The 27,944-nt window shown below is 42.3% G+C and overlaps 2 protein-coding genes across 4 annotated transcripts in view; one reads left to right on the forward strand and one right to left on the reverse strand.

Annotated features, from left to right (window-relative positions):
- adam22 (ADAM metallopeptidase domain 22) overlaps positions 1-27,944 on the forward strand; it is a 75,487-nt gene that overhangs the window by 36,952 nt on the left and 10,591 nt on the right. For all 3 annotated transcript variants that reach the window (XM_072461347.1, XM_072461348.1, XM_072461349.1), the window contains exons 6-23: positions 4-67; positions 18,456-18,522; positions 18,591-18,667; positions 18,799-18,864; positions 19,205-19,276; positions 20,541-20,707; positions 21,722-21,806; positions 21,882-21,972; positions 22,052-22,103; positions 24,673-24,772; positions 24,859-24,930; positions 25,607-25,699; positions 25,777-25,857; positions 25,948-25,998; positions 26,074-26,137; positions 26,225-26,330; positions 27,094-27,213; positions 27,863-27,944. The exon at positions 27,863-27,944 is cut by the window's right edge and continues 87 nt beyond it. In XM_072461347.1, coding sequence (XP_072317448.1) covers positions 4-67; positions 18,456-18,522; positions 18,591-18,667; positions 18,799-18,864; positions 19,205-19,276; positions 20,541-20,707; positions 21,722-21,806; positions 21,882-21,972; positions 22,052-22,103; positions 24,673-24,772; positions 24,859-24,930; positions 25,607-25,699; positions 25,777-25,857; positions 25,948-25,998; positions 26,074-26,137; positions 26,225-26,330; positions 27,094-27,213; positions 27,863-27,944 — 1,510 coding nt within the window. The remainder of the gene's footprint in view (positions 1-3; positions 68-18,455; positions 18,523-18,590; positions 18,668-18,798; positions 18,865-19,204; positions 19,277-20,540; positions 20,708-21,721; positions 21,807-21,881; positions 21,973-22,051; positions 22,104-24,672; positions 24,773-24,858; positions 24,931-25,606; positions 25,700-25,776; positions 25,858-25,947; positions 25,999-26,073; positions 26,138-26,224; positions 26,331-27,093; positions 27,214-27,862) is intronic.
- cldn12 (claudin 12) lies at positions 13,193-17,887 on the reverse strand. The gene is made up of 3 exons (XM_072461350.1): positions 17,754-17,887; positions 15,713-15,962; positions 13,193-15,048 (listed from the first exon to the last, which is right to left on the reverse strand). Exons 2-3 carry the CDS (start codon positions 15,929-15,931, stop codon positions 14,227-14,229), a joined length of 1,041 nt encoding a protein of 346 aa, XP_072317451.1. The 5' UTR covers positions 15,932-15,962; positions 17,754-17,887; the 3' UTR covers positions 13,193-14,226.

The raw sequence follows: 27,944 nt of genomic DNA on the forward strand, positions 1-27,944 counted from the left end.
CAGCGGGCTGTTTTTTGATGGAAATTACACTTACAAGATTGAACCGAGAGAAGAAGACAGTAAAGATGTGAGTAGGCAATCAAGATGACGTATGTTTTATGTTATTTATTCGCATTTTCTTGTTGAATATGTCCACAAAATGAGCCGTTTGTTAGCTTCTATGTTTATTACTTCTTTGACATCCAAAACACATTGTAGTATTGTTATTACTGTGAGAAATGGTCCAATGTTATGATTTTTGCGGTAATTTAAGTAAAAGTAGCAATTCTTCAGTCCCAGTATCTATATAATTCAACGCCTTTTTTCAAATCAAAATTGTTTGTGTACTGATTACACTGAAGTCAAGTTTTACAATTGTCTATGTTTGTATTCTGTGACACGGTTGATACTGACACATGTAAAGCTCTGAAAACATGGTGAAAATACATTAACCGTTAAGGACAATGTGAGATGAACCAATGACACCTTCAGGAAAATAATGGGCGAATAAAGCATTAGTCTGTGCGCGATAATATCTGTATAATTAAAATGTCCAGGTGAAATATGGCCAATTGTTCATCAAAGAGGGTCAAAGGGAGCGAAAGAAGAAAGGTCATTTTTATTGTTTTTAGTCATATTGGTTTTATTCTGTTTCGTGTTAATGTTGTATCACTACATCTAGTTTTCTGTTTGAAAGCAAACTACTTATCAATAGTGAGTAATGTGTTACTGGCAGTAAGAAAATTTAGACTATGATAATACTTCGGGCACAGTTTATCCTGAAGTAGACTTTGTGGTCCTGTTCTAATCTTGGTTCTAGTCCTGGTTCTGGTCCTGGTTCTGGTCTTGGTTCTAGTCTTGGTTCTAGTCCTGGTTCTAGTCCTGGTTCTGGTTCTGTTTCTGGTCCTGGTTCTAGTCCTGGTTCTAGTCCTGGTTCTGGTCCTGGTTCTCGTCCTGGTTCTAGTCCAGGTTCAGTTCCTGGTTCAGGTTCTAGTCTTGGTTCTAGTCTTGGTTCTAGTCCTGGTTCTAGTCCTGGTCTAGTCCTGGTTCTGGTCCTGGTTCTAGTCCTGGCCTGGTTCTAGTCCTGGTTCTAGTCCTGGTGCTAGTCCTGGTTCTGGTCCTGGTTCTAGTCCTGGTTCTGGTCCTGGTTCTAGTCCTGGTTCAAGTTCAGGTTCTAGTCCAGGTTCTAGTCCTGGTTCTAGTCCTGATTCTGGTTCTGGTCCTGGTCCTGGTCCTGGTTCTAGTCCTGGTTCTAGTCCTGCTTCTAGTCCTGCTTCTAGCCCAGGTTCAGTTCCTGGTTCAGGTTCTAGTCTTGGTTCTAGTCCTGGTTCTGGTCCTGGTTCTGGTCCTGGTTCTAGTCCTGGCCTGGTTCTAGTCCTGGTTCTAGTCCTGGTGCTAGTCCTGGTTCTGGTCCTGGTTCTAGTCCTGGTTCTGGTCCTGGTTCTAGTCCTGGTTCTAGTTCAGGTTCTAGTCCAGGTTCTAGTCCTGGTTCTAGTATTGGTTCTGGTTCTGGTCCTGGTCCTGGTTCTAGTCCAGGTTCAGTTCCTGGTTCAGGTTCTAGTCTTGGTTCTAGTCTTGGTTCTAGTCCTGGTTCTAGTCCTGGTTCTGGTCCTGGTTCTGGTCCTAGTTCTAGTCCTGGCCTGGTTCTAGTCCTGGTTCTAGTCCTGGTGCTAGTCCTGGTTCTGGTTCTAGTCCTGGTTCTAGTCCTGGTTCTGGTCCTGGTTCTAGTCCTGGCCTGGTTCTAGTCCTGGTTCTAGTCCTGGTGCTAGTCCTGGTTCTGGTTCTGGTCCTGGTTCTAGTCCTGGTTCTGGTCCTGGTTCTAGTCCTGGTTCAAGTTCAGGTTCTAGTCCAGGTTCTAGTCCTGGTTCTAGTCCTGGTTCTGGTTCTGGTCCTGGTCCTGGTCCTGGTCCTGGTTCTAGTCCTGGTTCTAGTCCTGCTTCTAGTCCTGCTTCTAGTCCTGGTTCTGGTCCTGGTTCTAGTCTTGGTTCTAGCCCAGGTTCAGTTCCTGGTTCAGGTTCTAGTCTTGGTTCTAGTCCTGGTTCCGGTCCTGGTTCTGGTCCTGGTTCTAGTCCTGGCCTGGTTCTAGTCCTGGTTCTAGTCCTGGTGCTAGTCCTGGTTCTGGTCCTGAGGACCTGTGGACCCAGATGCCCCTCCCCTGGTGAAGTGGTCCCTGCACTGTGTGGACGGTCCCTCATCTGCCTGAGGAGTGGGTCCAGCTCGCCCCCGACGGTCCCTCATCTGCCTGAAGAGTGGGCCCAGCTCGCCTCCGACGGTCCCTCATCTGCCTGAAGAGTGGGTCCAGCTCGCCTCAGACGGTCCCTCATCTGCCTGAAGAGTGGGTCCAGCTCGCCTCCGACGGTCCCTCATCTGCCTGAAGAGTGGGTCCAGCTCGCCTCAGACGGTCCCTCTTCTGCCTGAAGAGTGGGTCCAGTTCGCCTCAGTCGGTCCCTCATCTGAAGAGTGGGTCCAGTTCGCCTCAGTCGGTCCCTCATCTGCCTGAAGAGTGGATCCAGCTCCAGTCTCCTCGTGTCCGTCTGTGAGAGTCGGATCTCTCCTTCACTGGAACTCCTCCAGGTTTCTACGCTTTTTTCCCAAAGAGGTTTTTTTTTGTAGTTTTTCCTGGCCGAGAAGGAGAGTCTAAGGACAGAGGACCCTGGGACATCGTCCCTCGCCACCACAGACATTGTCTGACTCCATCGCCACCACAGACATTGTTGATTCATTTCTCCCTGTGGCCCTCAGAGGCAACTGTTGTTGTGATTTTGGGCCTTACAAAAATAAATTGATTTGATTTGATTTGGTCCTGGTTCTAGTCCTGGTTCTGGTCCTGGTTCTAGTCCTGGTTCTAGTTCAGGTTCTAGTCCAGGTTCTAGTCCTGGTTCTAGTCCTGGTTCTGGTTCTGGTCCTGGTCCTGGTTCTAGTCCTGGTTCTGGTCCTGGTTGTAGTCCTGGTTCTAGTCCAGGTTCGGTTCCTGGTTCAGGTTCTAGTCTTGGTTCTAGTCTTGGTTCTAGTCCTGGTTCTAGTCCTGGTTCTGGTCCTGGTTCTGGTCCTAGTTCTAGTCCTGGCCTGGTTCTAGTCCTGGTTCTAGTCCTGGTGCTAGTCCTGGTTCTGGTTCTAGTCCTGGTTCTAGTCCTGGTTCTGGTCCTGGTTCTGGTTCTGGTTCTGGTTCTGGACCTGGTCCTGGTTCTAGTCCTGGTTCTAGTCCTGGTTCTAGTCCTGCTTCTGGTCCTGGTTCTAGTCTTGGCTCTAGCCCAGGTTCAGTTCCTGGTTCAGGTTCTAGTCTTGGTTCTAGTCTTGGTTCTAGTCCTGGTTCTAGTCCTGGTTCTGGTTCTGGTCCTGGTTCTAGTCCTGGCCTGGTTCTAGTCGTGGTTCTAGTCCTGGTTCTAGTCCTGGTTCTGGTTCTGGTCCTGGTTCTAGTCCTGGTTCTAGTCCTGGTTCTAGTCCTGGTTCTGGTCCTGGTTCTAGTCCTGGTTCTAGTTCAGGTTCTAGTCCAGGTTCTAGTCCTGGTTCTAGTTCAGGTTCTAGTCCAGGTTCTAGTCCTGGTTCTAGTTCAGGTTCTAGTCCTGGTTCTTGTCCAGGTTCTAGTCCTGGTTCTAGTTCAGGTTCTAGTCCTGGTTCTAGTCCTGGTTCTAGTCCTGCTTCTGGTCCTGGTTCTAGTCTTGGCTCTAGCCCAGGTTCAGTTCCTGGTTCAGGTTCTAGTCTTGGTTCTAGTCTTGGTTCTAGTCCTGGTTCTAGTCCTGGTTCTGGTCCTGGTTCTAGTCCTGGCCTGGTTCTAGTCTTGGTTCTAGTCCTGGTGCTAGTCCTGGTTCTGGTCCTGGTTCTAGTCCTGGTTCTAGTCCTGGTTCTAGTCCTGGTTCTGGTCCTGGTTCTAGTCCTGGTTCTAGTTCAGGTTCTAGTCCAGGTTCTAGTCCTGGTTCTAGTTCAGGTTCTAGTCCAGGTTCTAGTCCTGGTTCTAGTTCAGGTTCTAGTCCTGGTTCTTGTCCAGGTTCTAGTCCTGGTTCTAGTTCAGGTTCTAGTCCTGGTTCTAGTCCAGGTTCTAGTCCTGGTTCTAGTTCAGGTTCTAGTCCTGGTTCTAGTCCTGGTTCTAGTCCTGCTTCTGGTCCTGGTTCTAGTCTTGGCTCTAGCCCAGGTTCAGTTCCTGGTTCAGGTTCTAGTCTTGGTTCTAGTCTTGGTTCTAGTCCTGGTTCTAGTCCTGGTTCTGGTTCTGGTCCTGGTTCTGGTCCTGGCCTGGTTCTAGTCGTGGTTCTAGTCCTGGTGCTAGTCCTGGTTCTGGTCCTGGTTCTAGTCCTGGTTCTAGTCCTGGTTCTAGTCCTGGTTCTGGTCCTGGTTCTAGTCCTGGTTCTAGTTCAGGTTCTAGTCCAGGTTCTAGTCCTGGTTCTAGTTCAGGTTCTAGTCCAGGTTCTAGTCCTGGTTCTAGTTCAGGTTCTAGTCCTGGTTCTTGTCCAGGTTCTAGTCCTGGTTCTAGTTCAGGTTCTAGTCCTGGTTCTAGTCCAGGTTCTAGTCCTGGTTCTAGTTCAGGTTCTAGTCCTGGTTCTAGTCCTGGTTCTAGTCCTGCTTCTGGTCCTGGTTCTAGTCTTGGCTCTAGCCCAGGTTCAGTTCCTGGTTCAGGTTCTAGTCTTGGTTCTAGTCTTGGTTCTAGTCCTGGTTCTAGTCCTGGTTCTGGTTCTGGTCCTGGTTCTAGTCCTGGCCTGGTTCTAGTCGTGGTTCTAGTCCTGGTGCTAGTCCTGGTTCTGGTCCTGGTTCTAGTCCTGGTTCTAGTCCTGGTTCTGGTCCTGGTTCTAGTCCTGGTTCTAGTTCAGGTTCTAGTCCAGGTTCTAGTCCTGGTTCTAGTTCAGGTTCTAGTCCCGGTTCTTGTCCAGGTTCTAGTCCTGGTTCTAGTTCAGGTTCTAGTCCTGGTTCTAGTCCAGGTTCTAGTCCTGGTTCTAGTTCAGGTTCTAGTCCTGGTTCTAGTCCTGGTTCTAGTCCTGCTTCTGGTCCTGGTTCTAGTCTTGGCTCTAGCCCAGGTTCAGTTCCTGGTTCAGGTTCTAGTCTTGGTTCTAGTCTTGGTTCTATTCCTGGTTCTAGTCCTGGTTCTGGTTCTGGTCCTGGTTCTAGTCCTGGCCTGGTTCTAGTCGTGGTTCTAGTCCTGGTGCTAGTCCTGGTTCTGGTCCTGGTTCTAGTCCTGGTTCTAGTCCTGGTTCTAGTCCTGGTTCTGGTCCTGGTTCTAGTCCTGGTTCTAGTTCAGGTTCTAGTCCAGGTTCTAGTCCTGGTTCTAGTTCAGGTTCTAGTCCAGGTTCTAGTCCTGGTTCTAGTTCAGGTTCTAGTCCTGGTTCTTGTCCAGGTTCTAGTCCTGGTTCTAGTTCAGGTTCTAGTCCTGGTTCTAGTCCAGGTTCTAGTCCTGGTTCTAGTTCAGGTTCTAGTCCTGGTTCTAGTCCTGGTTCTAGTCCTGCTTCTGGTCCTGGTTCTAGTCTTGGCTCTAGCCCAGGTTCAGTTCCTGGTTCAGGTTCTAGTCTTGGTTCTAGTCCTGGTTCTAGTCCTGGTTCTAGTCCTGGTTCTGGTTCTGGTCCTGGTTCTAGTCCTGGCCTGGTTCTAGTCGTGGTTCTAGTCCTGGTGCTAGTCCTGGTTCTGGTCCTGGTTCTAGTCCTGGTTCTAGTCCTGGTTCTAGTCCTGGTTCTGGTCCTGGTTCTAGTCCTGGTTCTAGTTCAGGTTCTAGTCCAGGTTCTAGTCCTGGTTCTAGTTCAGGTTCTAGTCCTGGTTCTTGTCCAGGTTCTAGTCCTGGTTCTAGTTCAGGTTCTAGTCCTGGTTCTAGTCCAGGTTCTAGTCCAGGTTCTAGTCCTGGTTCTAGTTCAGGTTCTAGTCCAGGTTCTAGTCCTGGTTCTAGTTCAGGTTCTAGTCCTGGTTCTTGTCCAGGTTCTAGTCCTGGTTCTAGTTCAGGTTCTAGTCCTGGTTCTAGTCCAGGTTCTAGTCCTGGTTCTAGTTCAGGTTCTAGTCCTGGTTCTAGTCCTGGTTCTAGTCCTGCTTCTGGTCCTGGTTCTAGTCTTGGCTCTAGCCCAGGTTCAGTTCCTGGTTCAGGTTCTAGTCTTGGTTCTAGTCTTGGTTCTAGTCCTGGTTCTAGTCCTGGTTCTGGTTCTGGTCCTGGTTCTAGTCCTGGCCTGGTTCTAGTCGTGGTTCTAGTCCTGGTGCTAGTCCTGGTTCTGGTCCTGGTTCTAGTCCTGGTTCTAGTCCTGGTTCTAGTCCTGGTTCTGGTCCTGGTTCTAGTCCTGGTTCTAGTTCAGGTTCTAGTCCAGGTTCTAGTCCTGGTTCTAGTTCAGGTTCTAGTCCAGGTTCTAGTCCTGGTTCTAGTCCTGCTTCTGGTCCTGGTTCTAGTCTTGGCTCTAGCCCAGGTTCAGTTCCTGGTTCAGGTTCTAGTCTTGGTTCTAGTCTTGGTTCTAGTCCTGGTTCTAGTCCTGGTTCTGGTTCTGGTCCTGGTTCTAGTCCTGGCCTGGTTCTAGTCGTGGTTCTAGTCCTGGTGCTAGTCCTGGTTCTGGTCCTGGTTCTAGTCCTGGTTCTAGTCCTGGTTCTAGTCCTGGTTCTGGTCCTGGTTCTAGTCCTGGTTCTAGTTCAGGTTCTAGTCCAGGTTCTAGTCCTGGTTCTAGTTCAGGTTCTAGTCCAGGTTCTAGTCCTGGTTCTAGTTCAGGTTCTAGTCCTGGTTCTTGTCCAGGTTCTAGTCCTCGTTCTAGTTCAGGTTCTAGTCCTGGTTCTAGTCCAGGTTCTAGTCCAGGTTCTAGTCCTGGTTCTAGTTCAGGTTCTAGTCCAGGTTCTTGTCCTGGTTCTAGTTCAGGTTCTAGTCATGGTTCTTGTCCAGGTTCTAGTCCTGGTTCTAGTTCAGGTTCTAGTCCTGGTTCTAGTCCAGGTTCTAGTCCTGGTTCTAGTTCAGGTTCTAGTCCTGGTTCTAGTCCTGGTTCTAGTCCTGCTTCTGGTCCTGGTTCTAGTCTTGGCTCTAGCCCAGGTTCAGTTCCTGGTTCAGGTTCTAGTCTTGGTTCTAGTCTTGGTTCTAGTCCTGGTTCTAGTCCTGGTTCTGGTTCTGGTCCTGGTTCTAGTCCTGGCCTGGTTCTAGTCCTGGTTCTAGTCCTGGTGCTAGTCCTGGTTCTGGTCCTGGTTCTAGTCCTGGTTCTAGTCCTGGTTCTAGTCCTGGTTCTGGTCCTGGTTCTAGTCCTGGTTCTAGTTCAGGTTCTAGTCCAGGTTCTAGTCCTGGTTCTAGTTCAGGTTCTAGTCCAGGTTCTAGTCCTGGTTCTAGTTCAGGTTCTAGTCCTGGTTCTTGTCCAGGTTCTAGTCCTGGTTCTAGTTCAGGTTCTAGTCCTGGTTCTAGTCCAGGTTCTAGTCCAGGTTCTTGTCCTGGTTCTAGTTCAGGTTCTAGTCATGGTTCTTGTCCAGGTTCTAGTCCTGGTTCTAGTTCAGGTTCTAGTCCTGGTTCTAGTCCAGGTTCTAGTCCTGGTTCTAGTTCAGGTTCTAGTCCTGGTTCTAGTCCTGGTTCTAGTCCTGCTTCTGGTCCTGGTTCTAGTCTTGGCTCTAGCCCAGGTTCAGTTCCTGGTTCAGGTTCTAGTCTTGGTTCTAGTCTTGGTTCTAGTCCTGGTTCTAGTCCTGGTTCTGGTTCTGGTCCTGGTTCTAGTCCTGGCCTGGTTCTAGTCCTGGTTCTAGTCCTGGTGCTAGTCCTGGTTCTGGTCCTGGTTCTAGTCCTGGTTCTAGTCCTGGTTCTAGTCCTGGTTCTGGTCCTGGTTCTAGTCCTGGTTCTAGTTCAGGTTCTAGTCCAGGTTCTAGTCCTGGTTCTAGTTCAGGTTCTAGTCCAGGTTCTAGTCCTGGTTCTAGTTCAGGTTCTAGTCCTGGTTCTTGTCCAGGTTCTAGTCCTGGTTCTAGTTCAGGTTCTAGTCCTGGTTCTAGTCCAGGTTCTAGTCCTGGTTCTAGTCCTGGTTCAGTTCTGTGTAGTAAGCCTAAAGCCTAAGCCTGAGTCTCTCGTCCCTAAGGGACGAGAGACTCAGGGTGGGACGAGAGACACTCAGGCTGGGACGAGAGACACTCAGGCTGGGACGGGAGACTCAGGCTGGGACGGGAGACTCAGAGTGGGACGAGAGACTCAGAGTGGGACGAGAGACTCAGATTGGGACGGGAGACTCAGAGTGGGACGAGAGACTCAGAGTGGGACGGGAGACTCAGAGTGGGACGGGAGACGGGAGACTCAGAGTGGGACGGGAGACTCAGAGTGGGACGAGAGACTCAGAGTGGGACGGGAGACTCAGAGTGGGACGAGAGACTCAGAGTGGGACAGGAGACTCAGAGTGGGACGGGAGACTCAGGCTGGGACGAGAGGGTGACTGAGGCGATAGGCATATTAACTCCATTTGTCTGATAATTAAACCTGAACTCGTTTAAAGTCATGTTTTACACATTTCTGTTGGATTAGCATAATGTCACTTATACTTTGTTTTTGTCAATATTTCTAATTCCTAGTTTTAAGGTTAAATACAATATCCTTTTGCTCTGTTTGTGTGTTGTTCGGTTGCTTGTGTAGTTCTTTACGTGCGGTGGAAGTGCCTCCACGACCGCTCTGTCTTCTGTGTTTTTAGTCTTGAATTATTTAAGCGAAACGGCAAAACAGGATTTAAAGTCTTCGTCTAAAAATATACCCTCTGGTCATTTGGAGACGCCTGACGTCAATAACACACAAGTTATTACTCAGTTTTGATTTATCTATTGACAATTATTTATAACAGTGAATAATGAATGACTAAACACAGTTGAAATACAAGAATCATGAATAGAACTTCCTTCTGATCAAGTCCCAAATGTTTCAGGTCTTTTATTTTGAAAGTTCAGTAAAATCATGTGGTTTGGAGCAGCAGAGTTCAGTTTTTGTGTGAATATGGACCGAAATATATGGTTTGTTTATGTTCATTGTAATAAGGTTGAAACATTAAATACTTGTGATGTAGCACAATTATCAGATCAAACAAACTGTTAATTATCTGTTTAAACAAATGTTCACAAACACAAATGTTCATAAGTGGTAATGCCTCAGTTTGTGTGTGAGAAGAAATATGTGTTATATAAATATATCAATCGAGCTGTGCTTTGTGCCTGTCTCTGCTCCTGCCTCTGCTCCTGCCTCTGCTCCTGCCTCTGCTCCTGTTCCTGCCTCTGCTCCTGCATCTGCTCCTGCTCCTGCCTCTGCTCCTGGCTCTGCTCCTGCCTCTGCTCCTGCCTCCGCTCCTGCCTCTGCTCCTGCCTCTGCTCCTGCCTCTGCTCCTGTTCCTGCCTCTGCTCCTGCATCTGCTCCTGCTCCTGCCTCTGCTCCTGGCTCTGCTCCTGCCTCTGCTCCTGACTCTGCTCCTGCCTCTGCTCCTGACTCTGCTCCTGGCTCTGCTCCTGCATCTGCTCCTGCTCCTGACTCTGCTCCTACCTCTGCTCCTGCCTCTGCTCCTGACTTTGGTCCTGCCTCTGGTCCTGCCTCTGCTCCTAACTCTGCTCCTGACTCTGCTCCTGACTCTGGTCCTGACTCTGCTCCTGCCTCTGGTTGTAATCTGCTCTGCTCCTGCCTCTGCTCCTGCCTCTGCTCCTGCCTCTGCTCCTGACTCTGCTCCTGCCTCTGCTCCTGCCTCTGCTCCTGCCTCTGCTCCTGACTCTGGTCCTGCCTCTGGTCCTGCCTCTGCTCCTAACTCTGCTCCTGACTCTGCTCCTGACTCTGCTCCTGACTCTGCTCCTGCCTCTGCTCCTGACTCTGCTCCTGCCTCTGCTCCTGACTCTGCTCCTGGCTCTGCTCCTGCATCTGCTCCTGCTCCTGACTCTGCTCCTGCCTCTGCTCCTGCCTCTGCTCCTGACTTTGGTCCTGCCTCTGGTCCTGCCTCTGCTCCTAACTCTGCTCCTGACTCTGCTCCTGACTCTGGTCCTGACTCTGCTCCTGCCTCTGGTTGTAATCTGCTCTGCTCCTGCCTCTGCTCCTGCCTCTGCTCCTGCCTCTGCTCCTGACTCTGCTCCTGCCTCTGCTCCTGCCTCTGCTCCTGCCTCTGCTCCTGACTCTGGTCCTGCCTCTGGTCCTGCCTCTGCTCCTAACTCTGCTCCTGCCTCTGCTTCTGACTCTGCTCCTGACTCTGCTCCTGACTCTGCTCCTGTTCCTGCCTCTGCTCCTGCCTCTGCTCCTGACTCTGCTCCTGCTCCTGCCTCTGCTCCTGCCTCTGCTCCTGACTCTGCTCCTGCCTCTGCTCCTGCCTCTGCTCCTGCCTCTGCTCCTGTTCCTGCCTCTGCTCCTGCCTCTGCTCCTGCCTCTGCTCCTGCCTCTACTCCTGCCTCTGCTCCTGACTCTGCTCCTGACTCTGCTCCTGCCTCTGCTCCTGCCTCTGCTCCTGACTCTGCTCCTGACTCTGCTCCTGACTCTGCTCCTGCCTCTGCTCCTGCCTCTGCTCCTGACTCTGCTCCAGACTCTGCTCCTGACCCCTCACGCACAATTCTAATATTACTTTTAAGATGTAAGTAACTAAAGTCATCTGGTGTTAATACTTAACTGTCTATACTTCAAATTCAGTGATAATGTAAATTAGGGACCGATATGGCTTTTCTTGAGCCGATACCGACATCCAATATTTGTTGTGGTAATATTTGCCAACACAGATATTAAACCCTAGTAATTTTTTAAACAAGTTAACAACATGTTAACTTGTACATGTACACCTGGAATATAAAATCCTATGTTACATGATGATGCAAATATACAGCCAATTTTTTTTGTGTAAATGCTCTTCTATTTCCATTTTCACTCATTGTCTGTTTAAAAAGACAAATCAGAGGCAAGAAGGATGGTAAACATTTTCAATACTGGACCGATAACTCATCCCTACTGTCAACTGTGCTCTTGTAAACGTCTGCCATTACGTTTGCACATCCGGTTAACCTTCGAAATGTCCAATCATTAAAATTGTAGACTGTTTCAAGGTTACATGAATAGATGTTTGAACCACTGTACTTCTGGCCTATAGAAATGAAGAAATTGCTTCCCCTTTAGATAAATCTCGTTGACATTTTGAGCTCGTTTTGGCAGCGCTGTCCAATTGGGAGGAGGATTTGTCATAGTTACTTCTTGCATATGCTCGAAAAAACACCATATGGCTGGACACCTTTTCAACTCCATCTGCACTTTGAGGCTCCTGTGGTGACATCTCTGTAGAAGAAACCAGTCCTGTGTGTGTCTTATCCTTAAGCCTTTGTAGCAGTCGATCCAAAGCTGACGAGCCAAAAATAAAGATCATGAACGAGGGGGGAGGGGACCTTATGATGGAGACTGATGCTGAGGTTACGGCTGGTTTTGGGGGAGGGCAGCTTTAGAGCAAGGAAAGACCAATGCAGGTTTTGCCAAAGGGAACATCTCTTACACTGTGGGTTAAGCAAGAAGCTGATTGGACGAGGTTTGTGCCGGTAGAACTGGAAGAATAATTAGAATGGTTGTAATTAGCAAATCTCACAGGCTGCACATATTTAGGCAATACTGTATGTCGTCTGCAGAGAACAACGGAGAATGTAGTTTTATTATGTACCTCAGTAGTTTACTCCATATAAACAGGTTAAATTGTTTGCATGGAATTCTTATCAAAGCCATTCGTTCTCCTCTCTGAATCAGAAAAAGGATGTAGAAAGTGCTTTGGCGATACGGTGCAACATAAAACAATGAATAATAATAAACTGCTGCTGCACCTTCGATGACCCACCCCGTCTCACAACCCTGACCTGTATATGCGCCTCATCTGCCTGGATGAACTCTCCCTGTACCAGATAGGCCACCCTCTATCTCTATGTCCTGAGCGTTTCTGGCTCCACAGTCTTTTCTTTTCGTTCAAGGACTTTTGGCCCGTAGGCTGTATTAGGCAGGACCGTTCAGCGTGAAATGGGAATGAGAGAGAAGAGAGAACATGCAGTAAATTGACAGAGCCAGGATTCAAACTCGCAGCACTTTGGCCGGCTGCACGTGGAGCCTGGCACGTGTGCTCCCACCTTAACCACTCCACCACCGGGCAGCACGGATCCACAATTTCTATCTGCAAATAGAGGCGCGTCAGTCCTGGAGCATCTGCAGCCTGAGCGTCCGTGGGAGTAGGATTCACTGTGTTTGTCCTCCAGGTTTCTGCTTTTTCCCACAGTTTTGTTTTTTCCATAGTTTTTCCTCTGTGAGAAGGAGGATCTAAGGACAGGGGATACTCTGGACCACTTATCCATTTGTTAAATTCCTGTAAAAAATGTTTAACCAGCTTTTGATTGTTTGAATTAACACACAATGATACAATACTAAATACAAATACCGGTATACGGTGCAAAAATACTTGAAAGCCCTACTGAAGTGATTTAATAATGTGAGAGTTGTTATGAAGTGTGAAGTATGAAGATCACAATCACACTCAAAATGTACGAGTCTTCCCAAATTGTTTAGCTGTAATTAGGGCTCTCGTGGCCTGGACCATGAAGTTCATTCATTCAGACACAGAAACCCCTCCCTCGTCCCCTATATTCATGAGCCCCGGGTAGGTGTCTGAGGCCGTCTCCCATGGCAACCCGTCTCTGTGTAGCGTGACATATGAAAGCCATCTGTGTGTGGAGCCTAATCCTGAACTTGACACAGCCCCCGTCGAGTGGCAAAACCGCGGCGTTCAGATGATTGCCCGGGAGCCATGAACGCAGAAACAAAGACACAACTAGGATCATTGTTTAGTCAACCATAACCGCAGGTCTCTGATGGAATAAAAAAATATATATATAATTAGGGCTGCCTGATTAATCACAATCACATCAAAAGCAACAATATGAACGGTCTTAATTTGCATAATCCATAATTATCTGTGATCTGTAATTTTCCTGACGTGATAAGATTCAAACTAAAATATTTCTGTCTCCTCAGGGTCTTAACATTTATAAAACGAGCTTCCTGCTAAACCAAAGTAACGTAGCGTTAATCTGTATTTATCGAAGATGATTTGTCTTGATATTGACACTGAACTAATAACACTGAACTGAAATTACCTTTAAAAAACCTAAACTTCTATACGTTATGTAAAGAGTTTAATATGAATCATTTTCTTTGTTTTCCAAATCCAACATTATGACACATCAAAGTAAGACTGAAGAGTTCTAACAGCTGAAATGTGGATGAGCAGATGGTAATTCAGATGTTCACTCCTTCAAAGATGAAGACAAATAATAAACAAAGGCAGGGTGAGGTGCTAAAAGCAGTCTTTAATTTAACTTGTATGAACAGTTTCTGTGTTTTTTCTATTGCCATAATGTGAAAAAATATATTTAACAGATCAATTTGACAAGGAAATACTGTTTACGTTTGACAAATAGTTTTATTTTATTCATAAAGACAAACATCACAAATAATATCTTCATTGACCAGTAACAATTGAAAAAAAACTGACATTTAATTGCTAGTTAAAAGGCAACATTGAGCATTAAGCTGCAAAAGTAAATGCTTAAGAGCCACTTATTGTACCACTACATGGTTTTCGATGCAAAAACAGTTTCTTCATTTACTTCCACTTTAACCACAAATAGATTCATAGACATTAATAACTATTTAAAAATGTAAACTTTTAAGGTTTTGCCTAATTTTAGTACGACTAGGAAGAGACTGGCCAGAAAGACAACGTTAAGCACTACAGTTAGGAAAAAAATCTTTTGACACAGTGTTATTTCAGTAGTAATATTAGGCCATCTTCATAATTAAGCTTCCCGTTTAGGCATAAAATGTAACATGTATAAAAAAGTACAGAAGGTCCATAGTGAAGGCAGGAATTACAACATAAGTATTTGTAGCGACATTGGTCCCATAACAAAAATGTGAAGTTTAGTGTAGTTTAGTATTTCGCGTTTCAGTGTTTTTAAAAACAGAAGGGTTAGGGTTACCTCAACTAAATCAAAGTTAGGCAGATAAGATACAATACTGGTAAATAGTTAAGACACTTCAGAGAGAACTGCACAATATGTCTACATATTTCGCAATAACAGAAATGTACTGTTTTTTAATACAAATGTGTGCTTGTAACAGAGTTTGGGTAGTCAATTATGGCAGGCATAAATTACTTTCACTATATCTGAAATTATAGTGTCATAAAGCATCTTAAAATATTGGAATAATATCCATATCGCACTAATTAACCACAATATCGCAGTATTTTCCAATATTGTGCATGTTCATGTCAACAGTGTAACTTCGTTGGCACTTGGACAACGCCTTCCCACTTGTTCTCGTCCTTCTCACTGCGTCAGAACTGGTATGTCGATTTCTATGGCGGACATACGAGAGCGGCTAGAGTAGCGGTGCCCTGTGTAGCTCGGCGCGTAGCTTTGAGACGGAGCGTAGGACTGTGACGGGGCATAACTTTGAGACGGGGCGTAACTTTGAGACGGGGCGTAGCTATAAGTCTGTGTGCCGCCCACTTCTGACCCGTATCCGTCTGGAACTGACATTTGGGGCATGTAGACTTGCGCTGGGGCAGGAGCAACACTTTGGGCGTAGTTCTGAGCGGTCACGTAAGGCTGAGTGTCGATTACAGTGGGAGGGTAGGTTTGAGGAGGGAACGGTTGCGGCCCGTAGACGGGAGACGGAGGAAAACCATTAGCGGTGAGCGGCTGAGTGGACACCGAGTTCGGCATGGACGGCAGAGGCAACCAAAAAGGCGAGGGCAACTTCTTACACATACAGTACCACATTGACATAAGCAGAGACGACAGCATGAGTCCCCCAGAGCAGCCGATAGCAACGTACACAGCAAAACCGTCGGAGAATATGTTGTCGTATCGAGCGTTCATCTGCTTCGTGCGGAAGAGGAACCACACCGAGGGCGCCATGGCGATAGCGCCGCCCAAAAACAAAAACATGGCAGCAACGAGATGACAACCCGCGCTGTTTACCAAGAAGCGCGTGGTCTTGAGGTCCGGCTCGGGTTTGTCGGAGCAGCAGCAGGTCTTGCACATTCCCGTCATACAAAGCAGCAAAGCCATGGACCCCAGCAGCAAACCGGTGGGCAAGCAGAACTGCAAGAGCCGCAGGTCCAGCTGGTCCACCTTTAAGTACCACTAAAAACACATGAACACAAGTTCAATGTAAAGAAATAAAATTGACGAGGACAATCAAAAAGAGGATACAAGCGAAGGTTTTGAGCAAATTTGAGGATAAACAAAAATAAACGCTTAAAGCTGATGTACTCGATTATCAATCCATCCATGAAAGGAGGGAGAAGGTATTATATGGTATCTAGCACATATTTTTCAAACAAAAAAGTGAAGCAGGGTGGACCACCCTTGCAAAGCCAATCAGCTCTCATCCCAGAGCGTCATTAAGTGACTGACGTAGCTCTTTTTTACATCTTATCCACAGACTTATGTTCTTTGTTACATACAGTCAATTAAGATATTTCTTACAAAGACAAACTGGACATTGTTGGACCAACTCTTTTTTTACACGTTTACAATCTATAACATGTTTTCTAATTAGATAAAGATATTTATTGACCAGTTCTGCTTTTACGATACAATTTATGGGTATAAAAACTTCTGCTCAAAACCACCGCACACTTATTTCAGGGCCAAAACGGCATCTGAGCCATATAATTCTACATTGGATTGACATGAAAAGTACTTTTTGCCTCTCTTGTAAAGTTATATCACTACTTAACAATAGTTTGTCGAGCCTTTGAAATACATTTAAACACAAAGAACATGAAGCCACAAGAAAACATGCCTCTGAATCATAGTAGTAGCATCCTGAATAGCCGTCCTGTTTGACACATTTAGCCCAGAGCCCGTCGTAAACGCTGATATTCTTGGCATTGCGATTAAAGGTGACGAGCCTGGTCACTCTCCACTGTGGAATGAGTGCAGCCACCACAATACCCCCGATCGACACAAAGGCAACGATGAAGGAAAAGGCGTTAGTGGCATGGATGTCACGGCACGTCATGGCTCCAGCTTCAGCTAAATTGGCCCAAATTCTGTGAACACAAAATTATATTAACAATAGAGCGACAGCTATACAGAGTGGTTGTCAATTTGTGGATTAGTCAAGATATATTTACAGAGCCTTGCCAAACATCCAGAGATACATTTGCGAAAACAATGTAAAAGGAAACAAAAGAGCCATAGAACAGCCATATAAAATGCTGGATTACTACTGTATTATTACACTATATTGTCAGAATACTTTTAAATTAATGCCAAGTTTAGTATTTAGCATCTTAAAATGTTCTTTAAAACGTTGGTAAAGCAATAAGCAATAACAAAAGGTGGCTAGGATTTTTTTTAAATAAAATGTCAACCTGACTAAGGTAGAAATAATGTAGACTGAAGATCTCTTGATTCAGTGTTTTCAAGCATTTATTTCACCAAAACTGCTATATGTTTATTCTTTTTTTACCGTTTACATTTGAAAGAAACTCCTATTTATTACTAAACACGTAATAAATTAGTATAATAGTCAATTAGCCATGGTGAATCTTATTAGTTGTTGCAACTCTTATTGAACAAAACATTAATGAAAGCGTTGTAAAGTGGTAAACGTGGAAACGCAGCTTGAATATTCACTATATTCCCTGCAGTGTTCAAATGTACAGCTTTGACCTAGTATGGGACTCTGCCTGTGCAGCTGACCTAATATTCAAAGTCCCTGAGAAACAATGCACCAGTTTCATCTGCATATGAAGATGACAATGTGGCTGGGGTTGTAAAGTGGCCGTACTGCGGTGCATTACAAAGTCTACATAACTAAACAATGTACAATTGCAACAGTGATGTATTACACTAAATGAGGTCACTGCAGTGAATGGGTCCTTCTGACAAACACTTAAGTGTTTCATACTAGTTTAGAAAGTCGACTACAGATATGGTATCATGTGTGAGTTAATAACTTATTGTCTCATTCAGTATTATTTTCTCGTATTATTGTATCTTTCTGTAAGTATAAGATCAATTTAGGCAAATGGAAGCAAAATTGAAATATCATAATACATTTACAATCATTAACTGATCTATATGTTAATGATTTTAAGTCTGTAAAACAAAAAAAAATTGTTGACATTTGGTAGAAATTTCAGTCAGTTTGATCTACTATTTAAAAGTGTGGAAAAATGCTATTTTCTATCCTCAAAATTATTTTTATTTAAGCCTCACAAAATGTATTACTTGGGGAAAAGATTAAGTTGAAAAAAACAATTGTGCGGTCAACAAATACCTTTGTAAACGTCTTTAAATAGGCTCACTTACATTTGTTTCAGTGGTTTTCATTTGCTAAAGCCACATTTCACATGTTGTGATATTCTGTGCTTATGGTCAATAGTGTTTTAATTCGTTGCTTCAATAAATGAAATGAATTAATTTACAAACTTTTTCTAAGTCTATATTCTGAACTGAGAAAATACTAAAGGGCAAAGATAATGCTGTAACTACGTGTTAATAATAAGTTGTCCTGTTGTGGTTAGTCAACAAACCCAGTACAAAACCCTTAGCCTCCCGAGCTAACTGTCAACATCTCATGCAAGCTTAGTTTTAGTGAATCCAAACCACATTTGCCTTAACGAATTAAAAACTGGAATATATTTGTACATGGTAATCATCACTAAAGACACCATAACATGTTGGTATTGACAAACTCGATTGATTTAAGTTAAGTCTCTTAGCATTAGCTACGTCTGATGCTAAGTTAGCGTCAACCTGTTGCGTTCAGGCTGCTGCACTTGCCCTGTAACTAGTTGAAATCTGGAGAAAAAGTACAAAAATAAAAACATTACCGATTGATTGTGCAGTTTAGCCGCGGTCATGAGTTATATGAGTACATTTCAGCCTGATTTTCCGTCCACAATGCTCAGATAAGTCCTTACAGTGAGATAAACAACAGGATGTGAGCGGAGCTGGGCGGATTCTCCCTCAGCCTTGACTCACAGGCGCAGAGTGTGACAAGCAGAGGTTAGAGTAGAGTAGCAAAAATGTACTCAAGGAAGAGTAATATTACCTCAAAATAATAATACTCGAGTAAAAATACAAAGTAGTGGTAAAAAAAAAAAACTCAAGTAAGAGTAAGTCTAGACCTAAAATCTGATGATGATAATAATAATAATAATTTGAAATTGCTGCAATTTCTAGAAAAAAATACATTCTATGTGTAGGATCAGTGCAAGAATCACAAAAGAGTAAAAGCATGCAGTCCAACAAGTGTGGAAAAGTATTTTAAGACAACTTATTTCTTATTTGGACCCTCTATAGTGGCCAAAGGGGTGGGGCATTTTATAAGAAGCATATATTGCGATTCATTTTTGCACCAAAAAACTATTTTCATGGAGCCCAAATCAGTCTATACCCCTCTTTGGAGACAAACCTTTTCATGCAAAACATTCATTGGTTTGGCCCTCAGCACACTAACCCACATTCATTTTGGCCCAACATTGTCCAAGTTTGTTTCTGAAGAAATCTTTTCTTTTTTTATATGTGTTCAGGGAGATGACCAAATCCATGTCATCTACAAGTCTGCAGGTCAGGAGGAGCTTGGTAGTTTACTAAATGGTGAGAAAAATCTGATTAATAACTCTTAATCATAATAAGAAAAAAATGTTTTTACATCCTGTTTTTAGGTGATCTTCCAGAGCCACCATTTCCGAGTCCTCCTTTTCCAGGATCTAAAGTTGTGCTGCGGAGGAAGAAGAGACAGGTGCCATTTGCTTTCATTTTGCAAAAAGCTGTTATAAATATAGAAAATAAAAACACATATTCTGTATAATTTGTATTAAAACATGTAAAACAAACACACAGTTACAACGTTTGATGTTGATGTTGTTTCAGGTTTCGCATAATGTTGAAGATGAGACCAAATATATTGAGTTGATGGTCATCAATGATCATATCATGGTGAGTATTTGGATTAGAATTTATACTATGGTTTTTATAATACTATATTTACATAATAGTTTTATGCTATTATTAAAGTTATGTATTGTTTATTGGACTTTTTCCATGTATCCTTTGGCTAGAAACCTCTTTATGTTTATTAGAATTGAGAACGCTATGTTTGTGCTGAGAACTTAGAACAGGCTTTAGTTCAAACAAAACACTCGACTCAGGTCCACTGGGAGTGCAATTGTTTTATATACAAAGCAGTAATGAGACAAATTTAACGTTTAAAGATTTGCTGATTTAATCAAATACTTCCACAGTGCAAGCCTCAATTGTATCTTTCTGTTTCTTTCAGTTCAAGAAGCATCGGCTTTCACCGGGGCACACAAATAACTATGCTAAGTCAGTGGTCAATATGGCTGACATGGTAAGAATTTTATTGATCTTCCTCTGGAAAGGCAGCCACAAGCACTCCGTGTATTATAGCTGAGCACACAATGCCCTGATTTCTCATTTTACCAACCTCAGTCTCTCCATTTAAAAACCTCCACAGACTCATAATGTGCTGTGAGCAGCCATTTACCAGCCAGCTGTGAGTTTCCTGTGTGGCAGACAGTCAGCAGCAGAACCATTCCCTCATACTACTGCATTAGCCTTAGCACTGTAGCTTTAGCCATAGTCTGCTGTTCTGAAACCTGGCCCCACGCAAGGGCATAAATGTAAAGGGATCAGGTTTGGAGACGCAAAATGGTCTTACCTTTTGTCCTTCTCAAGAGGTCACATAGCTATTTATTTAGGTGTGCAATGATTTTACTTACAACGTAATAATAAATAACTTTAATCAAACCAACCAAAATCATAGTCGTCACCTGCCACCTCTGTAACATGTTCTCAAATGCATCGTTTTAGTTTATCATTCATATTTGAGTAGTCTTCGATGGATGCACACGCACTGTCGACCGAATCTGATATTAAAACAGAAATTGCAGTGCTTATCACAATTGCAAAACTTGTCAGAAACATCACTATTTGATTAAAAAAAAAATCCAACATCTCTTTCATTTCTTAGTTTTCCATGTTTTCAAAATTTTACATCAGATCTCACATCAGATATTTATAATCTGATAACACCAGAAATCAGATAATGATCAGATAAGGTTTCTTAGTAAACTATTTATAAAGCATTTACTATTAAGTCCTATTTAATAGTACCTATAAGGCTTTTACTTGCATATATCACTGGGTTATTGATAATAGTTTAATAAGCAGCTTATTATTGCTCTTTTTTATTAACACGTTTTTGATTAATGGCTTATTAACATTTATAAGGTATTACAAGTCATCTACAAATGCTGGTAAATATCTTAATGTGTCTTAATTATGCTTATAAACAAACAACTAGTGCTAATAAATGCCCTTTAAATAGTTTACCAAGGATATTTCATATCGTTAACAGATAATCATAAAGCAAAATGTACGATAATGGAAATTATAAATATTTTAAAATCCCCAAAAGTCCTGTTTGTTGTTAGATCTTTGTTTACGTCCTGCTCCGCTCGGGAAACGCCCTCTAGACCAGACGTCCTCGCTCTCTCTCTTCTGATAATTACCTTTGAGAATCCATCACGCCTTTGACACTGACGCTCACTGACGCGGCAAATTTCTCATTGAATTATCCTTTTATTTTCCAGATTTTCAAGGAGCAGCTGAACACGCGGATAGTCCTGGTTGCCATGGAAACCTGGATGGCCGACAACAAGTTCAACATCGACGACGACCCAATGGAGACGCTGAAGGAGTTCATGAAGTATCGAAAAGACTTTATCAAGGAGAAGTGCGATTCTGTGCACCTTTTCTCGTGAGTCTGGACCACTAAAACACTTATATGAAAAATATATATATGTGTGATTGTGTTGTGTCTGCGAGCAAATTGTGGTTTGAATAGTCGACTTTAAAAATAGTATTTTGTAATCGTTAATTGGACTATACAGACTCGCATACTAAAATATTTGTATAAGAAAGACAGCGCTATTACTATTTTTTGACTCCTTGATTTAATGATTATTGATTGTTAACAATTTCATATTTTAATTTATAATACACGCCATATACATACACATTTTCTCTCGTATATCTTATCTCATAATATTTTAATATTTTTCTCAATTTGGAATGTCACACTATTACATTTTAGACATATTATTATTGGAGGAAGAAACATCAACATTTTACGATTAACCTCGTGATTTATACCGTTATGAAAAAACATCTTATTTCACTTTTATTCACATTCAAATCAAACTTTCTGAATGAAAAAAGTTGTGCTAATCCATCATTCAGTCAGATAAAAGAGCATTTCACATCGAGGGTTACTTTTTTGGAGTGTGGCTTGTAAATAAATCACACATTTTCTTCTAAAATGTAACAATAAAATGTTTTGGTTCTTATAATGTGAATAAAAAAGGTGACTGATTAACCAAATAGACTTGATATCCCTGATCTCAATGTATAATAATCAAAAATCAATGACTAGTCGATTACTGAAATAATCGTTAGTTGCAGCCCTAGTCTGTATGAAGCCAGCTAGTATTATTATTATTTAGCATTAACTATAACCAAATTAGTGTTTAACTTTGGTTACAATAAAACAACATTATAGCATAGATTATTTTTTATTTAGTTGTCTTCTATTGTCCAAATACTCCCAATTAACCTTGCCTTGTTACATAATATAATTTTAATATTTTGCTCTAATCTGGTGGTAAAATAACTTAGTATGCCATAATCGTATATTTTCCTCCACAGTTTCTTGACATCTGCATTTTGCTGTATGTTAAGATCCGCTTTAATGTGTCTTATTTTGTCTTATCAGAGGGAACCAATTTCACAACCATTGGGGAGGAGCGTCTTACATGGGAGGCGTCTGCTCTCTCACTAAAGGAGTTGGGATCATTGAGGTATTTTTCTGTGTTATTTAACTGTGTTTTCTCTTGTATTTGTATGATCTTACCAATGCCCCGATGTTTTCTTAGTTTGGCAAACCCGAGGTAATGGCCATAACGCTGGCTCAGACGCTCGGTCAAAACATTGGCATCTTTTCGGACCAGAAACGCATCCTAAATCGTAAGCATCAGCATTTCCCTCATTCATTGTTGTTTTCCCCGTTATTATAATTGACAGTTTTAACATGTGTTATTTCTAGGTGAGTGCCAGTGTGATGATCGGTGGGCCGGCTGCATCATGGAGGATATGGGGTAAGTAACCAGTGCCTTTTTTGCATTGTTTCTGAGGTTTAAAAGCTGTCTCAAGATCTGGAGATGAGTCTGCTCTGTGGCTTCTGACCGTTTGCCCCAGTGGCACTGAAGGATGGGTCAAACTATCTATGGGGAGTGATAAAGTATGGTAAACCTAGATGTGGGAGATATATGTGCAAAATTAAAATATCAAGTATATCGCCTATGTCTGTAAAAACATTTGGTTTGGAGTAGATGACGAGCTTTGTTAAATGGCCCTGATAATAGTTGATAATATGTTAATGAAATACGGTAATTTGTTTATCTAAAGACCAAATAAAATTGAATTTAAAATCAAGATTGATCAATATGAAGACAAAAAAAATCTTGATTATTTTCTCCAATACAGCCCAGCTTTAGTTTAAATGATTACAAATTATATTAATTTATTTTATTGCTCATTCACATTTTGTACGAGACTTGAACCTGAACCAAGACATTTACGGACACATTTAGCAAATTTCTGATGTATTGTTAAAATATCGTCTGAATATTGTTGATTAAAAATGTATTTATTTAAATTATTGCTTACTGGGATTATACATAGATTATAACCACTCAAAGCATGGCTCATTTGGTTTTGAGAACCAAAACTAAAAAGAAAATTTAAAAAAAGAGAAAAAAAAAGCTAAATTATAATTACTATTGATGAAATTCTTATTTGAAATGACATGTTTACGTATTTTTTGAAGCTATATTAAAACAAACACTGCCTACCTGCGTTGCACCAATGAAATTTCCCCATGTGGGAAAATAAAGGAATATCTTATCTTATCTTATCTTATCTTATCTTATCCTTTTTAGAGTTGTGTTATTGTAGTTCCATAGGCTACCACAAGGTGTCAGTGCGGTTTCATGTTCTCTCTTTACCTGAATGCACAGCTCACTCACTACTAAACTATCATTATTTTAGCCTCTTCTTTCTGTGCCGTCATGTTGTCAATGTTGTGCTCTGTGTGAGTTGTGCCATGTGTCTGTGTGGCCCTCTTCTTAAATACTTTTCACATGCATTCCCCTCTATCCCACTAAATGTGACAGCAGGTGAGCAGAAGCTTGCCTAAACGTTGCTTGTGTGGCTGCGGAGGGTTGTCAGTCATCACAACTCCTCCTCGTTCATCTGACAGCGCAGGCCCCAGCTTCTACTTGGCCCAAATGATAAGAACAAATACAGCCAGGCGTTTGCTTTCACTGCAATACTGTTTGATCTCAAATCACAGGCTCGATGTACTAAGCCTGATTTTATATGAAATAGTGTGAACAAGATTAGATGTATGTACTGTTCTTGTTTGAGCTATGTTATGTCACTGGTCTCAAAAGCTGCGTTTACACTTGCAAACACATTAAACACATTCAAATTGGGCTAAACTTACAACCTGGAGAACGAGACTAGGCTGCAATCTGGACTGGAAGAGGACTAAACCAAGTCTACACACACTGTCTTACCTCGAGTCTATGAGTGACCAAGTAGTGCAATCAAATTGCAGTGCTGATAGTCTGGCTGTATTTCCATTATCATTTAAAATAGTGTACCATGTTTACGTGTACCAAACTTACAAACCGGTGAACACATTTTTACGTTATATTTTTATGATTACTCTGTTTTCTGTCAAACCAGCACTTGTCCTGGCCCCACACTGATCTGCAAAGTAACTCCATTTAACCCACGTTTGTCTCTTTTTGAGTTCAAACTCTGATCGTGGACAGGTGATGGTTCAGCTTTATGAATTTGTCATTCGTGATTTCTGATCTTTAAGTGTCACTTTTCCAGACACTTATTGCTTACGTATTCTGTGAGCTCCTCTTTGCATGTTTGATCCAATTGAACTGAACTGTATTCAAACTAAATATTGAGCAGAGGGTAGTGTATGTTTAGGTGAGCTCTTTGTGTTTTATGGAGAAGTCCCACTAAGTCCTTGGATGAGGTTGGATTTGTTTTTGTTGTTGGAAAAATCCACAAAAAAGATCTACTGCCTAAAATGTAAAAATACCTTCTACAATCAAGTCAGGAAGGAAGGAAGCCAAAAAAGTAAACGTTAGTGAAAATGTTGTATAATTATTTTCAAATTCTTCTTGAAATTCTTCTTCATATTTATTTCCTCCTTGTTTCATGTTCTAAAATTGAAAGGAGCTCTAAAAGATTTGACCTTCTCTGTTTGAAATATTGTAGTATAAACACATCATCACTTGATACATGTAAAACGTTAGTCCAACTCCCTCATATGGCGCCGCCTGTTATTGCATTGTATGCTCTGTGTTCAAATTTACATCCAATGAATTGACATAAACCATAATATCTTCACCAGAGCCACAGTAATTATGGCATAATGCAATAACGTCTCCATGTTGTGATTAGAGCAGGTCATTACAATTCATACTGCGTACTGAAATGTTTTTAAGGTTTAAACTCCAACTTCATTTGACATGGAAGAGAAACTACCTGTTAAGGATCTGAACCTCAAATCTGTTGAATAATCATCTCTGTAAACTATTTTATATCATGACATTAACTGCATGTTCTTCTCTCCTTCAGCTACTATCTGCCCAAGAAGTTCTCAAACTGCAACATCGAGGAGTTCCACAACTTCCTCAACAGTGGCGGAGGAGCCTGTCTCTTCAACAAACCAATGAAGGTGCCCAGATTTGAACGTTAACGTGTTGTTGATTGACACACAGATCTTCCTATTAAAGTTTAAACCCTTCACCTGCCTTTGTTCAGCTGTTGGACCCTCCTGTGTGTGGAAACGGATTTATTGAGCCGGGGGAAGAGTGCGACTGTGGGAGCCCAGCTGTGAGTTACTCCGCTGTTTAATCCAAAATTAAATTAGAAAAATCTCTGTTAGCTCATTATTATTCTTATTATCTCATATTCTTATAGTCGTATTATGTGTAAATCCTGCTGCAAATTAATCCAGGACCCCACTTTACTGTTGTATACAGAGGAAAGGAAGAAGCGTCTAGGATGAGTGGTCAAACATAATCATTCTTAAAACCTTTGTCCAGTTTTAGTTTTCTGTTGCTATGGAACCTACCTTGACGACTGAGGGATTACGCAGACAACTGTATAATATTGTTTTTCTCTCTGTGGGGAAAAAGAAGAATAAAATAGTTTATTTTATTGCCATGTGGTTAAAAATGACTGATACAGACAAACGTGTTCTTCTTGTCTTCGCAGTAAATATTTCTTGTTGTGTTATGAATCTGCACTAAATCTTGATGAGTAAATACCGGAAATCTAATCGCAATCACAACATTTGCTTGCGAAAACAGATTAAAACAGTTAAAAAGTCATCAGCGGCTTGCAATTTATTGATTTTTTAAAGCAATGTTTTCTAAAACCAAACATAATTTAATGACAAGATAGTGACAAAAAAGAAAATCACTGACAGCTGACAATTTTTCAAAAAGGAGATATCTTTTCATTTCTTTTTTCTTTTTTGCTCTTCATTTGACCATTTGGTGTGCAGGAGTGTGCGATTGAGGGAGAGAACTGCTGCAAACAGTGCATCCTGACGCAAGGCTCCAAGTGCAGCAATGGCCTCTGCTGCAGCAACTGCCAGGTACAAAATGTCCAAAATAATGTACAAAATAAATCACAATATGAACAAATAAACCTGACATTTCTCTACTTTTGCAGATGTCGTTTCTGGGCACCGTGTGCAGAGAGGCGGTGAACGACTGCGACATCCCAGAAAGCTGCACGGGGAGCTCCGGAGAGGTGAGAGTGAGGAGGCCAGGTGCCATACTCTTAAGTACAGCACAATACAAGGCTGTATTTTTAACTCTACGTGCGTCATTTCATTTACAGTGTCCGCAGAACGTGCACAAAATGGATGGCTACACCTGTGAAAAAGACCAGGTATAAACGAGGATGTGCATGTGTTAAGACTAAAGGCCTGTCGTGGCATATTCTGAAACTCTGTGTTGTTTTCAGGGGCGATGCTTCAATGGTCGGTGCAAAACGAAGGACAGACAGTGCAAATACATATGGGGAGAGAGTAAGTGAAGAGAAATCCTCTATTGACTTCATTTACACATGCATACGACTTATATAACATGACTTATTTGGTGTGCTTCTCCCACAGAGGCAACAGCAGCTGATAAGTTCTGTTACGAGAAGCTCAACATCGAAGGAACAGAGAAAGGAAACTGTGGGAAAGATAAAGACACATGGATCCAGTGCAATAAACAGTAAGACACTGATTTTATTATTTATAGGTGTTTTTTTTTTATTATTGAAGGTGTGTAGAGTATGATATTACCATCACTTAAAAATAATCAAACTACTCTGTAATTATACAGACCAAAAAAAGTATTTCTATGTACGGTATACTATAATAATCTATCATGTTGGAATTATTAAATCAGAAAACATAAAATAATGTTATATTTCTGGTCATTCCAAAATACAGAGAGTAGAAAATGGAAGATTCTGTGAATTTAATTTGTATTTATTCACAGTGTCAGCATAAAGCTTTAATCATTCCATGGGTTCAGAATGGTGACAGATTTGTTTTACTTTTTCCCATTCAAAAGCATATTTACTATAGGGACCTGAATTTTCATCATTCTTAAACCCATGGATATATTATAGTACAATATATTTTGAATGGTCAAAAGTACTCAAAATGGCCCCATAACAGGAAACTGAAAGCCATGAATAGACTTTAGATTTGACCACAGACTGTACAGTATGATGCTCTTTGCGTGAAAAACACATGCAAAAAATATACTCAACTAACTTATCTAGCACTATTACTTCAAAAATAAAATCACACAAGTACAAGAAGAAATTGTGGTGCGTCAAACCAGTCCAGACATTACAAACACAAGTGATTGTAAACGCATCTGTTTTGTTATAGAGGTGTTTATCGTGGGCCCTGTAATGGAAAACGTGCGATAACGATAAAGTTGAGTCTAATCCGATTTCCCGCTGTGTCCGTTCACGTCACAGAGATGTTCACTGTGGATACCTGCTGTGCTCAAACATCTCTCCTGCTCCGCGGCTCGGCGAGCTCCTGGGGGGGCTCACCTCCTTCACCGTGGCCCAGCACAGCGCCTCTCTGGACTGCAGGTACGGGACATCTAACCACCAACACAAACTAACGCACACATAAACTAATGCTGGAAGATGTCAGGTTTGACTTGTAACTTTACAGATTGAGTCTGGAATTAAAGTCTGTATTGTACTGAACATAATATTACTCCCACATTGATGTAACCAAATGAGATGCGCAATTTCCATTTGGCCTGACAACTCATTTATTTCTTATTAATTCATCACATCTTACACCGTCCACATTAGAAACAATTGTCTTAGATACAATAACAAGTTAATAAGTGCTTGAATTTGTCTTGTTTGAGGTAAAAAGAAGAATAACACAATAATAATAATAATCTAATTTAAGATGACATTTTTTCAAGTTTTAAAAAAGCCTAGGTAAACTTGTTTAATATTATTTGACATATCTCTGTTATTAAGAGCTATCACCAATTTTTACATTTCCGTTACAAGGCCCTGATATAGAAACATATGGAGCGGAAGGCCACAGACCACATGACAATAAAGTGAATCATTCAAAATGTTGCATTTTACATAGTTTTGTTGAGCCACAAAACCTTTTAATACAGCTTAAAACATAAGTTTAGGCCCTGCATCAGCGTGTCAGAGTAAATATCTGACAGACGGTGTTGGTTTGACTTGACTGTTGCGTTCTTTGCAGCGGCGCTCACATCCTGATCAATGGAGACACAGACCTGGGCTATGTGGAGGACGGGACGGCCTGCGGGACGGACCACATCTGC

This window comes from Eucyclogobius newberryi, unplaced genomic scaffold, assembly GCF_026437365.1.
Source record: "Eucyclogobius newberryi isolate DKJ021-1_F unplaced genomic scaffold, fEucNew1.0.hap1 SCAF_3, whole genome shotgun sequence".
Lineage (NCBI taxonomy): Eukaryota > Metazoa > Chordata > Actinopteri > Gobiiformes > Gobiidae > Eucyclogobius > Eucyclogobius newberryi.